Source organism: Vidua chalybeata, chromosome 3, assembly GCF_026979565.1.
Source record: "Vidua chalybeata isolate OUT-0048 chromosome 3, bVidCha1 merged haplotype, whole genome shotgun sequence".
Lineage (NCBI taxonomy): Eukaryota > Metazoa > Chordata > Aves > Passeriformes > Viduidae > Vidua > Vidua chalybeata.
Window position 1 is genome coordinate 84811758 of NC_071532.1, and position 14402 is coordinate 84826159.

The window sequence follows — 14402 nt, forward strand, 5'->3', positions numbered from 1 at the left end:
GTGACAGCTTTTAAAGCAGAGAATAGGAAGATGGATCTGATTCTGAAATAGGTACTTAAATTTAATGTCTTTCTACTGTAGTGTTTGCTTTTTTCTTGAAGTAGGCAGTATTAATTTACCTGAAGCTAACATGTTTACTTTTCTAATGCACTGGCTTGAGACCTCCCAGGGAATACAGTAACTGCATGCCAGTGAGGTGCTACGATTCAAATGAAAATACTCTAAAGAAGCTTCTAATCAATTAATCATTATTGTTTTTCCTTCTGTTTAGTTGTAACCTTAACATAAGAAGACTTTTAATAATAGCCATGGTATAAAGTATTAGTAGTAAGTATTTTGAGTGTATTAGCACTGAATATATCCAGGCTTCCAGCCACAGCTGCTCAAATTGATAGCTTATGATGGAAGCAGAATTCTATATCATTGTTGACAGTTCTCAAGCTATGAGATGCTTCAAGAATGCATGCTTATAACTTATATATGTGACTAGTCATGCTCTTTATGGAGGTTTTTTTGTAGAATACCTGTAATGCTAAGTATAGTTCTTGATAGTTTGGATAGTTTGCACAAATAACTTTTTATTCATTTTATGTCAATGTATTAACTTTCTCTTTAATATTCAGCAGGTTAAAACCGCACTCAAATACACTCTGGGATTCATCACAATTTGTGCAGTTCTCCTGTTAATTGGGTAAGTATTTGTATTGAGCACTGTTCTATACAAGATTTGTTTATCAGAGTTCTGTGCTTCTAAGAGGTAAATTATGATACACTCAATCTGTATAATCAACATCAGCTTAATCACTAATAGGGTTTAAGTATCCTGAGAATTATGTACCTGAAAAGTAAGAGTTTAACTGGAAGGTAAAATGGTTTTCTTAATTGTGGGGATGCTTGTTCTTCCAAGCTGACTGAACATGCAGTGTGAATTGGTATCAAGGATGTGGTGGCTTTGACACACCTACATTAATACTTCAGTGTACAACAGGGAGTAAAAAATTTGTCCTTATCTATGTTAATCAGATACTTTTTTGCTTTTCTCAAGTCCTTTTTCTGAAATAAACATTGCAAAACAGCTTCTTAGGGAAAAGATTAGATGTTATACGCTTATACTTTCCTAAATAGAAATGTTGTCTGAAGAATGTAAGTGTAGTGTGAGGTTATATTTGACTTAATTGTGCCTTGTCTGATAAAGCTTTTGCTGGCATTTGTTTAAAAGGCAAGTGTTACTGAAGTGAGTAACCTGTTTGCAGCAAGTGCTGTTGTTCTGAAACTCAAAGTAGTAGCAGAAAATTGATTTCAGATCATCATTAAGCATGACATGCACACCAGTACTGAAACTTTCTGATGTCATCTGTTTCATAAACTTTTTAGCACTTTGACTGCAGCAATAAAGTTGGTAAAAATTGCAAAATGTTTGCTAAAATGATCCATATCAAAGTACTGGAGCGTGAAGTAGAAACTAGAGTGAAATTAATACTTCCAGTTGTATACCATCTTACTGGAATATTGTTTCAGTTTTGATAAAAGTTAAAGGTACGCTTCTATCAAGTGCCTTGTCCTTTTAAGTGAAAGTAAGGTATTTGCTCTTATAGGACACTGTAGGAGTTTATTACCTAAATAATTGTCTAGAAATATTACTAAAATTTCTGGCAAAAGCTGTTTCTGTCAGTTAGCTCACATCATAGGTACAGATACATGTATTGTATAACACATCCAGTTTAGAAATCTTGATAGTGTCTCTAGTAGGTGTCAGCTGAATCCTCAGTAGGTGTAAACATGTTCATTCCTCTCTCCCAGTAAGTGTATTGCCCTTTTAAGTGAAACTGTGAGACTCCCTTCAAGGGGAAAAGGCTCAGCTTTAGAGGCAACTAAGGTGACTGTGCTGACGAAAAATGTGAATTCTATTTCCAGTATAGTTTTATATAAATTAAGTAGCATATGTCTCAGTGTTTGTGTATGCTTTTTCTGAAGAAGTTACCTTAATCAGCTGTTTTCATAGCAAGGGCAGGGAGTGGCCACAGAAGTCCAGTGTGACCAGAAACAGATAAACATGTTGAAGCTGAAGCTTCTATCTGAGTGGTTTGACTGAATGTGGTAGTGAAGACTAGTCTTGCAGTAGTGGAGCACTCTCTCACTGGTGGTTAGGATCAGAGTAATGTTAAAATAGACTGGAATTTTATGCACTGGGTTTTATTCTAGATGTCTAGGCTTAATGGACTAGAGTGCTCCTGCACACAGGTTGATACTGAGGAGGGGTAGGAATATTTCCTGGTAAGTGCCTAGCAAATAGTCTTTCTTCCTTTGCTTATATCACTAGTGTCTCACAGTCAGACAGCCTCCATCCTGATTGGTTTAGGATGTAATCTGTATGATTTAAAAAGTCAATAAATAGTTTATCATTAAATAGTTTTAAAGGTCTACATAAGCAAGTTTTTTGCCTCTTTCCTGATCAGCTGTCTTCACATGACTTATAAAAGCTATATTAAGCTCAAAGTTTGAGTGTCTTTTTCTTACTGGGACATTGCCCTTCCTCCACTAGAGATCATTGTGACTATTTTGGGAAACAAATCTGTTTTGTGCCACATAGTCTTGGAGGTTTTTCTGACTTGATAACACAGCTCAGTGAGCAGGATGTTATTGTCCAAATTGTTATCAGGAGTAGTGTTTGTACCTCTTACTTTACTTGTCTGTTACAAAACAGTTGTCTGGCAAAAATGTGCATGTCTGAAATATTTAAATCCTCTGCACACAAATAACTTGATGCAAGTACCATGAAAGGCAAAGTATAGGGCAAATTTATACTAGGATGCTCAGAACTAGTTTTTACTTATCACACCTTTCCCTTCCCATGTTAGGCACTTTCCCTCTACTCTTTCTAAATGTCATGTGCTTGTCAAGGGGCTTGACATACAGCAATCTACAATAAGGAACCCTGAAGCAGTCTAGTATGAAAAAAAGGCTGTTTTTGAGGCTAATGAACATTTGGTTCCAAAATGCATGCTTCTCTGGCTGTCAGTGTTTGGAATTAAACTGGTTACCTTAAATTTTCTCAAACCATTAGCTCTTAAAAAGCTATGAATATATCTAATTATCCTATAAATAGTTATGCAAATTATATCACAGCAGAACTCACTTAAGGAAATGAATCTAAATCTGGTGTGTTGATAAATAATTTTCTAAGGATGACAGTTAATGACACTCTTGATTTAAGGATCAAACTTTATCCATCTACACTTGTGTATTAGCCCTGGCAAGAGTGAATAGTTTTAAACTGCTTGTCTTGCATTTACTTTCTTTGTTCTGCAGCCTAGATATTGATCTAGATTTTAATCATAATTTACCCAGGATGTGTTTTGAACAGCATAGCAATTTGCTTCTTTTCTTAAGATTACCACAGTTAATAATTTGATTTGTGTCCAGAACTCCAAGTATCAGACATCACAGCTGAGCTGTTTTGGTTGCTTGCATTACCTAAATTTATAACTCCTCTGTTCCTTTCTGGGGCCTTTGCATGGAAGTTGAGCAGGAGCAGAATCAGATGTCCATCTCCTTCAGTCAAGGTTTATCTGGGTACTAATTGAAAAGTATAATATATTCAGTAGCCTTTGCTCTGATTAGTATGCTTTGACATGCTGGTTGTAGTAGTTTCTGGAAAAAAAAAAAGAATCCTATTGTTCTCAGGGAAAAAAAAAAGACAAGCAAGTTTTAAATATCCTAAAATGTTCTTCCATCTTGTTTGTTCCCTGCATGTGGTCCACAAATAGCAAATCCATAGTCATGCTAAAATAAAAAGGACTTGAGGTATGTTCTCAGTCTCCTTTAACCATTTTTAGCAAATAAACCTGCAGTTATTTCTTTTTATCATACGTAGAAATGTTGCCTAACTTGGTTTTAATACCTGTGTCTTCATTTTGTCTGGATGCTGTTGTACAGAAAGAATTACTACTAGAAGCATAAATCCTAAGTCAACAAGTATGTGTCAGCTTAAGCATATGCTAGCCCTCAATCTGCCTCTTGCACAGTCAAGACGTTATCTTTAGAAATTCAAATCTTGACTTTTAAAATGTCAACTTTTTTTTGGCAGAGTATCAGTTTGGTTTTGATGTGATGATTATATGTGCACACAGTTGGTTTAGCCTTAACCTTGGAAACAAAAGAATATACTTTGTACTTTGAGACTGCCCCTGGAATATTTGTATTTGTTTGGGACTTCAAGCAAGAGTCCAGTTATGTGGTACTGATTATATCAATTTGTCATACAAGTCCAAATTATACTTGTGAACATTCTTTGTGGACTTAAGTTTGAGTTCTTTCATTGTTTGCCTAAAGCATTTCCCTTCAAATCTGTCTTCCCTGTGACTTGTAGACTTCTATTTCATGTCTCAAAGCTATGGTTTCAGTGTTTTTTTGGTATGGAGGCACTGTTTTTCCAGCTATTACAAACTCAGCTGTTTTGTCTGTACAGGTGCTGAAGAGTTATTCTTATTAGTTGACTTTAGATGGTGAGCCTGATAACAGGAAGCTTTCAGCTAGGGGACTGTTTTACCTGAGTTTGTTCTCTGAGCATTCTTTGCTAGTGTGCTTATTGGAAGAACAAAAAATCTTAATGAACTTCTCTGGAGCTCAGTTCTCTGGGCCAACTACGGAACAAAGAATGGAATGGAGAAGATGTGTTTAGTTGTAATAATGGAAGATAAACATGTCCCTTTATATTTCAATGCTTATTTGAGAAATCATTATTTTATTATGGCTTTCAGGAGTGTGTATGTATATGAGAATTTGTCTCAGTTGATGCTTAAAGTTTATTTGCTCCTCTGTATATTAATCAAATCAGAATAGTAAATCATATGAATGTGTCTTTTAATTATACTTGAGTGTGGAGTCCTTACCTCTTTTAGGATGGATAAATAGAAAATCACTTGTTCATTGACCTCAGACCTGACATGTACACATACATGTACTCTGCTGATCTAAATGCAGCATTTGAGGAGAATGGGAACAAAATGAAACTCTGCCATTTCTTCAGGAATGAATGCCATTTCTTCTACTTTCTTAACTTGGAAGTAGAATTCTTCTTATTTTTCACTAATTAGGGTAACAAAGATATTTTTTCTGTATTACAGTGCTTTTGTTCCTTTGGATATTCCCAACAAGAAGAATTCCACAGAGTGGGAAAAAGTGAAGCTCCTGTTTGAAGAATTTGGAAGCAGTCGTAAGTTTGAGATCTGTTCTGAGCTTTGCACGAGTTGCTACTCTACTAATCTCTGCCACTCGTTCATTGACTGAACAAGATAATTAACTTCCTTGGTGGCAGTTTTCTAATTTTTCTCTGGCTGCGTAGCTACAGTAAGTCTTTACAATAAGACTTCTTTCTCTTCAGAGAAAAACAAAAATTAGGACTATTGTGAAAGCAGACACTGCCAGCATCTCCTCTCTGTACTTTACGTACAAGTCCCCATTTGACAGCAAGGACTCCAGTGTTGTCTGCTGATACAGACACATCACTGTGTCTGGTGGGGAGACACAGGATGGTGTCTGTGGTGGGGAGAGGAGGATACTTTCTTCCATAGTCTTCACTTAGCTCTTAAGTGCTGCTTGGATGCTGGAGTTCACTGACTTTCAGGGTATGGTGAGTGTGTATCATGTTGTGATGGTGTTTGATCATTTACCTGATGAAATGCAGTACTGCTGTTCACTGTAAAAGTGAGATGAGTGGTTCTGTCTATTTAGACTGGAAAGTCCTGTGGGTGTTACTTCTTCCCTTTGCTCTTACAGTACTGACCTCTTCTAAAATTGTTGTTTGCATTTGTTATACTTTACACTAGGGCTGTAAAGAGCTGTTGAGAAGGCCAAACTCTGTGGAATAGTATTCAACACTTAGGTGATCTAGTTCATGTGCTTAGCCAGGGTATGTTTTAAGGGTAAGGGTGTGAAGGAAGTGTTTTATAGGTGAGCTAAGACAGACTTGATGTCACTTTTCAAATGTATTCAAAAAAGGGTAACTAAAAGTTGTCTAACAAACATTCATCCCAATGCATAAGTACTCCATTACTTTGTGTTTCATTCTTGATGTGCATCAGAGTATTGGCTTCTGTGTGAATATTTTAGGATATAATTGTACAAGCCTTCATCAAGTCATATTCTACATTATTCTAGGAATAAAGTACTGAATAAAAGTTCCCTGCAATGACATATACTGAACATTAACAGAGCTGGCTAATCCCTTCAGGGCCCATCAACTTTATATGTACAGTTTGCTTAAGTATTCTCTAACCTGATCCTCTTCCACCAAGAGTACATATTCCTTCCAACTTTTCTCACTTGAGCTCCCTGGCCTGGATTTCCTGAAGTCTGGTCTTGCTAGTAAAAGCCTAAGGCAAAGAAGGCATTCAATAGCTCAGACTTGTCATGGAAAAGTCCTGTCTTATCAGGTGCCCTGACCCCCTCATCAACAATCCCCTATTTTGCCCCTTCTTCCTCTTGCCACTTAAATACTCAAGGCCCTTCTTGTTTGCTTTGACATCCTTGCAGGGTCTTTAATCATAATATGCTCTGTGCTGTTATCTGTGCTTGTAAGTGTAGGAGATGGGGAGGACAAATCCATAGCTTATTAAATGTTTTGGCTATCCGCTTGTTGGTGTTTCTCTTACTTTGCAAAGATTATAACAGCTCAGGAAAAAATGCTACTTAAACTGTTTATACAGGTTGTGATAATGGTTGAGCTGAGATGTAAGCTAATTTTTCCAGGTGACCTTGATATGACTGTAACAAAGTATTTGGCTCTGTCTTTCCTATGAAATACAGTATAGCCTATGTTTATTTCTAGGAAAGTAAACTGATTAAGATGTTGGATTGGGATCTGAAAGTCTGATTATTTTTTTTTTTAATTGGCATTCTCTTATGACTTGTAATTTCATAGGATAATTCAGATTGAAGAGACCTCAGGTCATCTATTCAAATCTACACCAAGAAGGAAGCTGTAAGATCAGACTGGGTTGCTCAGGGGTTCATCACCTAGCTCTTCAAAACCCCCCAAGTTTGGAGAGCTCATTGTGGAAAAATCTCTCCTCTTATATGTTGTGGATATACTTGCTGTCACCCAGTTGTCTCACACTTGACAACTAGGCACTACTGAAGAACCTGGGCTCCACCTGTTTGCTAAGCAGACAGGCTGTATTGGGTGTCTCCAAACCTGTCTCTGTTCCAAGCCAAACAAGCCTGACTCCCTCAGCTGCACTGCACAGCATGTGCTCCAGCTTCCAAGCGATGTAGTTCTTCCCTTAGCTTGCTCAGATTTATCAGTCTTAACCTGTAGCAGGGGCCTCAGAACTGGTTGCACTATATGTATGGTCCCTTCTTTAATAGGTGGACATGCTGCTGTTGATACAGCCTAGGATGCCATGGGACTTCCATGCTGGCAGGGCATGCTGCTGCCTTATCTTCAGATTGCTGTCTCCCAAGACTCCCTTCTATTTTCATAGAGCTATTCCATGGACAGCAACTCTGCAAAAGGTTCTTTTGTGTTCCAGGTGCTGGAGAAGTACGGCCAAAATGCTTGCCCATTGTCTTTACTTGTACCTGTTGTCCTGTTTTTATATAAATTTGCCCTTTTCCTTTGTCTGTCTGAAGTGGCCCAAGAAATACAAAGATCTTGAGACATATTACAAATATCCAATCATCACTTGGTAGTTGGTTGTGGGGCTATGAAAGGAATGCAAACTCATCCACTGAGGCAAAATACACTTCTGGTAGGCAATTATCAATTTTTCAGCCAGTTAGTTTCTTAATGTTGCATTGAGCACAGTTCAGACTTCTAAAGTGGGTATTAAATGTTGGTTTCAAATACTTGTACAGGAGGATCATCAAATACAGTGTGATATGTTACAAATAGGGGCCACTCATGTGGACATTTTTCTCCCCTAAACTTCAAAAACAACTCAAATTTTCACAGCTACTAAAGGAAAAATAGTGCTAGGTTTATTTTTGTGGGGTTTTGGAGTTTTTCTTTTCTTTTTTTAAAATGTTTTATACATAGCTGTAGTATTTGAAACACAGGAACATATTGCTTTTAGCTCTGGTAAAGTTGTTTGATATTATCTAGCAAAAATAGTAAAGGAGAGATTTGAGCAGTGAAGTTGGATTTGGTTGTGCTATTCTATTAGTTTTTGGTGGTTTTGGAAGGAGGCCTGTAGGGTTGGTCAGAAGAGTGGTGCAGCTTCTGATAGGGGAAGGTTATGATTTCTCAGTTTGCAACTTAGTGCTATGTTCAGTGAGTAAGAATGGAAACGAGCTAATGAATGGAAACAGGCTGGTGTATCTTGTGAGTAGAAATAAAAGTTACTGTAAATTCTTGATCTAACTAGAAGGGAGGACATGGGGGAAAACGAACTCTGGTTATGACTGAACACAAACATGAAATTGTTTGCTGAAGATTAATTTCTGTAATTTCCTATAAGTTTCAATGTTACTAAGTAACCAAAGCCACTTGTGATGTCTTGCGTGGTGAGGTTAGGGACAGACCTGTTTTGAAGAATTATGCAGAAGGTTTTAGAGAGTTAAATGCTTTTTTATTTGGTCACTCTTTTACTATCTCTTTAAATTACTAGAGTTATGAGGCTACAGTAATTCTATAGTCCCCTGAACTTTTTCCAGTTTGTTGGTCTGTATATACATTGAGTGAAGCTGAGGATTTTTTTGGTTGCTTAAAGGAAGCTTGTGTGATTCTGGATAATGATATTAGTAGGAGAAATCAGGTGATAGCAAACAAAACTAAGATGAACCATCTAGAATGCACATGAAAGTCTTACAAATTACCACAGCACTCTGGGGAGGCCATAAATAAGTCTTGAAGAAGTATTAGACAGCTATGGGAGCAAGTTCTTTAGTGCCTTTTCAACCATTAGAGTCAATATAACTTCTGTGAGCTTGTGAAAATGACAAGAGTCTGTCCTGAGTCCTGCAATTTGGGATAAAGATCTGCTGTGGTCAAAAAGCTCTTTTAGGTGAGTTTTTCATTTGAGTTATAACAACTGGTAACTATGTTTTAATCTTTTTCATCTTTCTCATGATGAAATCTCTTCTGGAAACTAATTTAGGAAGAAATGTTCTTATACATCTACTGTATTTTCAACAGGTTCTTTTTTTTTTTTTTTTTTGCAGATGGCTTGACTGCACTTTCGTTTTCCATTAGTTCCTTGACTGTGATTGGAATGTTGGCAGCTATCACTTACACAGTAAGTTGTTATGCAACGTTTTCAGATTTTTACCTTCATGATACTTGTGGTTATCACTGGCTCTACCTGTGTGGGAAACTTGTCATCCTAAAAAGATTCAGCAGTATCTTTAGCTCTGGGTTTTCATGATTTGAAACATTCATCCCAAGTTCTAACTTTTTGCTACAAATTTAAGGACCACTGTTTTAGTACTGAGGAGAGATCAGACTTCATTTTGATGTGTTTATGCAAGGGGATGTCACATTACTTATGACTTGTAACACAGTCACTGACATTCCTTGCTCTTAAGCCTTTATTTCTCCACCCTGATACAGAGAATTAAATGTTGCACTTTTTTTATTCATTGAACTGTGGCATAACCTAAAGTTGATATGGAGCTTAAGTACTGCATTTCTTTCTGAGAGGGATTTGGAAGGGTTCATACTGTAACCAACTGTAAATGTTATGATTAAGGCTGCGTTAATTTAACTGCTTGACTCTTGCTTTTATGTACAAAGAAAAGGAACTGTTGTAACTTACTGACTTTGGCTGATATTTAATGCTTGTGGTCATTTGCTTTCCCAATGTGTTCTGTTTCTTCATTCAGTGAATAATCAGTGTGTTTGTAATGCTACATGTTTTAATTTGTTGTCAAGGTAAAATTTTGCAACAAAGAAGAAGCTTAAAAGCTTAAGATAACTGGCTGATAACAGACAAAGCTTTAAAGTTTCTCAGAAATTACTGTTTTTCTGACAGGTTTTTATCTTTAAGTTCATGTCCTTGCTAATATAATGTTTTCTTCCATTGGAACCTGGCTCTAACATAGTTCTTCCCATGTAGCTTTGCTAGTGAATTCTAAGTGCCTTTGTAGCAATAGCTTATGCAGTAAATTATTTTGAAGCATTGGTACCCAAGGAGGTGTCTGTTTCAGGCAAACTATAAAAATATAAAACTTGAAAAAGGACTTAAGAAAGAGGGAAGGGGGAAAGGTGCTTACGAAATACTGCCTTTAGACTCTTAAATGAGTAACAAGTATAGCTAATGATTTTCTGTCTCTCCAACTGGTGTAAGTTAGAGCAGAATTATGGAAGGCAGTTCAGTACAAGTTCACAGATATGTCAGAACCCTGACAGCTTAGTGGCCATCAGGGTCTGTGTAGTAGATAGGAGAGCAACTGCTGGGTGGATCAACTCGTGGGTATTGTAGGTGAGCTGAATTGCTCTCAGCCCCATTGACAAAGTGCTTTAATCTGACCAAGATGATATAAAATTTATTACTTTAAGCCTTTTCTTAAAGTGACATGGGTCATTAAATTATTCAGGCTATCTTGCTGACATCTGGATCATGTGATGGTCAAAAAAGATCTAGACCTCCACTTAGCCTGGAATAATGTGCCAAATTTTAATTAGTTTCCCTTAATTATGGAGGAAAAGATTATTTTCTTGTTCAGATTGCTGAAGAACACATATAGTGTTATTTTAGCCATGATACTAACAAAAGAAAAAACTCCTTAGCTGGGAGAGAGTATCAGTGTTTTGTTCAAACAACAAAGTATGGTTTTTATACCTGTTAGTAAACATCTAAAATGTGATTTTATGAAAAAAAAAAGCAACTTTATTCCTGACTGAAACATAAACAATTTATAACAAAAACCTTAGCAGATGTGGCACTTTGTGATATGGTTTAATGGGCATGGTGGTATTCCATCAAAAGTTGGGCTTGATGATCTTGGAGGTCTTTTCCAACCTTAATGATTATGTGATTCTTGGATTTTTTTTTCAATTTACTGTTAATATTTCCTACTTCCAATGTTATTGCCTACTTATTTTTGAACCCATACTGGTTGTAGGCACCATTTAGCTGAGTATCACAGTATGCTTCTGTCCTCAACACTAGCTGAACCTCGAAATCCATGTTCAATAACTTCAGTGTTCTGTGTTGTCTCTGTTTTCTCAGATGAAGACAATACCTAAATCTTCAATATAGTTGCTTTAGTGTCACTGTATTTACAACTTAAACAAATACTGAGTGATAAATGAAGTGAAACATCAGGCATGAGAACTCTTATCTGAATGCCTTAATTACTAAGACTTCTGGACTAATTTGTTGCTTTGTAAACTTCAACTTAGCTGTCTATGCAAATACCTGAAGTGTGAAATTGATTTCCTTTATTTTTAACTGCTGTATTTCATCCTTCTGGAACTATCTGTTCTGTTTTACAGTAGGTGATAAGGGAGGGTGGGAGAAATGGAGGAGCTATTTTACGGAAGTTTTGGGCACAAGCTCACACAGGAGTGGGTTGTTATCTATGTCTGATGTGAGTTTTTTGTCACTGTTTGCAGGCAGTTTTAGAATCTTAAGCTGAAACAGTGAGCTGGCTTTGATATATGGGTGGACTGAGGTACAAATGTGTCACAGACAGTGAAAAACACCTATTAGAAGGTCTGTTCTCCAAGTTGGAACAGTGTTTTCTTTGTGCTCTAGAGCTTTCATAACACCTTTCCCACCAGCAGTGATGGTCAGGCTTCCATATTTAAGCTATTTTATCTGCAACAGCATAGGCTAAACTTACCCCAGTGGTATAACATAATGCAAAAATTGCTTCAGTAATGAAAAGTTTCTGGCCTGTTGCACTTGCCTAAAGTTCAGGGGGAGGTTGGCTCAGAGTGTAGTCTGTCTTTGCTAGTTTAGATTACTCCACTCGCTCTACTTCAGAGCAGGAGAACACAATTCTGGGAGGGAGTGTCTGTTTTCTTGTGGTAGTTTCGCATGTCTTTGTATTGTGGGGTGATTTATTTTTGCTATATTAGCCTTGTATAAAAATCACCTCTAGATGAGACAGACATGAGTGCACAGACAAGTCTTTGTTTTTCAGGTAGCCTTCTGCTGCCTATCAGATTGTTCCAAAGGTGGGAGATCTTTGTGCTTAGTCATCAAACCACTCTTTGATCATTGGTGTTAGTTGTTGATTTTAAGCACAGAAAGAGAATATTATTACATAAGAGTGAACACAAGAACAAAGACCTATTTCAACATTTTCCACAAATGCTTAGTAGGTGATGGTAAAAAGAATAGATGGGGACACCATGTGTGGTATCTGAGTTCCTGTGTCTCTGAATGGTGGTGATCTCAGATATGTGGTTTACACGGTGAAGAGTTGAGGATTTGTAGTATAGATGTAACTGAAAATTTTTGATTTTCCCCTGACTTCTGCATATCCTCAGCCTGTTTCAGTGCCAGAGTTTGCTATTCTATTGCTAAAGGACAATTGAGAACAGGTATATCTGGTCTTCTATTTACTCATTCACAGTAAAGAAAAAAATCTGTGCTAAATGCTTATCTAATAAAGGTTGTATTGTAATAAGTAATATGTTAGCAAATCCCTGCATACCTAATTAAAAATGGTTTTACATTGAATGCCTACTGTAACACAAAACAATAAAAATAAATAGGAGTGCTGTGACTGCGGTTGACTGATTTCATCTTAAAGTGTTACTTGTGGAAGAAACAATGAAATAGATGAATCAATGATTTTATTAAAGTCCCTGGCAGTGCAATTTATTCATTCTACAGTTAGTTAAATGTGTGTTAACAGTACTGGTTTGTGTGGCCTTCAGTATGAAGAATTAGATTATGGCTGCTTTAGAATTGAATTTGTGTTGTGGTAATATACAATAATGTGAGAAGTTGGGGGGAAAAGGCTTTGGCACAGTCAGCAGCTAGCCTTGAATTTGAGTAGAAATAGAGGGCAAAAGCTCACTTCAGCATGTGTGTGTGCCTAGGCTTCCTTTAGCAAAGCATATCCTCCTGCTTCCACAGGCGGAGGAATACAGCAGGGTGGTGTTACTGTAAATGGAGATTGTAGATGGCTGCAGTTTAAATTATGGAACTAACAAATTTACTCCAAGGACTAATCTAGTTAAAACCTATTTTTAAGCATCAATCCAGTGTTTGGGGCCTCTCAAGGCCCTGATTGGTTTGATACATTACTCTGAAGTACATGGTGACCTGTTAATGCAATGAAGAACAGAATTCTTATCAGATCATCCTGTGTTGTAGCATTTGATATGTTAGGATTTGGGGGTGAAGGTGACAGTTGAGGGACAACATAAATTGAAACATCGTGCTGTTCCAGATTTGTGGATAACTGAGCACTTGTGTTACTGGCTATGATACATACATAGGTAATGCTACAGTTCAGTGGGGTTGTCATTATATTAGATTGCTGGGTTCCATTTTCTATGGCTTCAAACATCAAAATCACAGTAAATGTGATCAAGTGATACATACAGAGAAGAGCTTTTCTTACAATTTGAGGGAAAATGCAGAGTTTTGCATTTGAGTTGTGAGCTTTTCCCCAGCATCTGAATGGGGTAGGATGAAATACACCATTAAAATTGAAATTGCCAAAGAAATAAAACTTCTTTGGTATGAAAAGTTCCTGATCTCCTCAATTTCTGTGAAATACTAGTTAAAAGCTTTGTGAGGTTTTAGTAATAAATACTGATCCTGAAAGCATCTCATCCCTTAAGGTAAATCACTGGGGAGGGTATTAGCATGGAAATTACCAGCTTAAGGAGTTAGTGCAAAAGTTGCTTTTCCAAAAAAAGGTCAGTGAGAAAATTCGCAACTATTTTCATTGATAATGTAGTACAGAAGATTATGTATGTACTTGGTACCTACTAAAAAGCAATAATTATTATAAGAATTAGATTTTAATTCAAGTTTCATGCTTGTTAGGAGATATCTTCAGGAGTCCAGAGCTAATATTTGAATAAAGGAGTAAAGTAAATGCTTTATGGTATTTCTTAACACCATGTCATTCAAATGAGAAGGTGAGCTGCAAGGAAGATGATTAAGGAGTAAAAGGAGTATTTAGAGGATTTTAACTCCACACTTTAAATTGAACATAAATTGGTTTGTTCTGTTTAGTTTTCCATATGGTGATATTTGGGACAGTCCTGCAGAATGTGGCAACAGTGATTTCTCTGGGCTATAAAGATGTCTGGCTGTGAGCTCTGTGGTTTTTGAGTCAGAACCTTTTTCCAGTAGTATTGGCATTCTACAAAAAAAGAGCTTCTCTACCACTTGATTGCAAAACAAGATCAGAGGTGTCTAGTATGAGGCTAGGCATTTTGGCAGTAGTGTGTAACAATAATCTAAAACAGACATCTTTGTTGTATTTGT

General features: G+C 36.8%; 1 protein-coding gene across 2 annotated transcripts in view; it reads left to right on the forward strand.

The window, feature by feature from the left end:
- Nucleotides 1-14402, forward strand: part of LMBRD1 (LMBR1 domain containing 1) — a 65277-nt gene that overhangs the window by 13665 nt on the left and 37210 nt on the right. Inside the window, exons 5-7 of one of the 2 annotated variants that reach the window (XM_053939216.1) lie at nucleotides 624-691; nucleotides 5127-5215; nucleotides 9163-9236. In XM_053939216.1, the coding sequence (XP_053795191.1) occupies nucleotides 624-691; nucleotides 5127-5215; nucleotides 9163-9236 (231 nt within the window). The remainder of the gene's footprint in view (nucleotides 1-623; nucleotides 692-5126; nucleotides 5216-9162; nucleotides 9237-14402) is intronic. The other variant, XM_053939217.1, reaches the window with a different exon arrangement.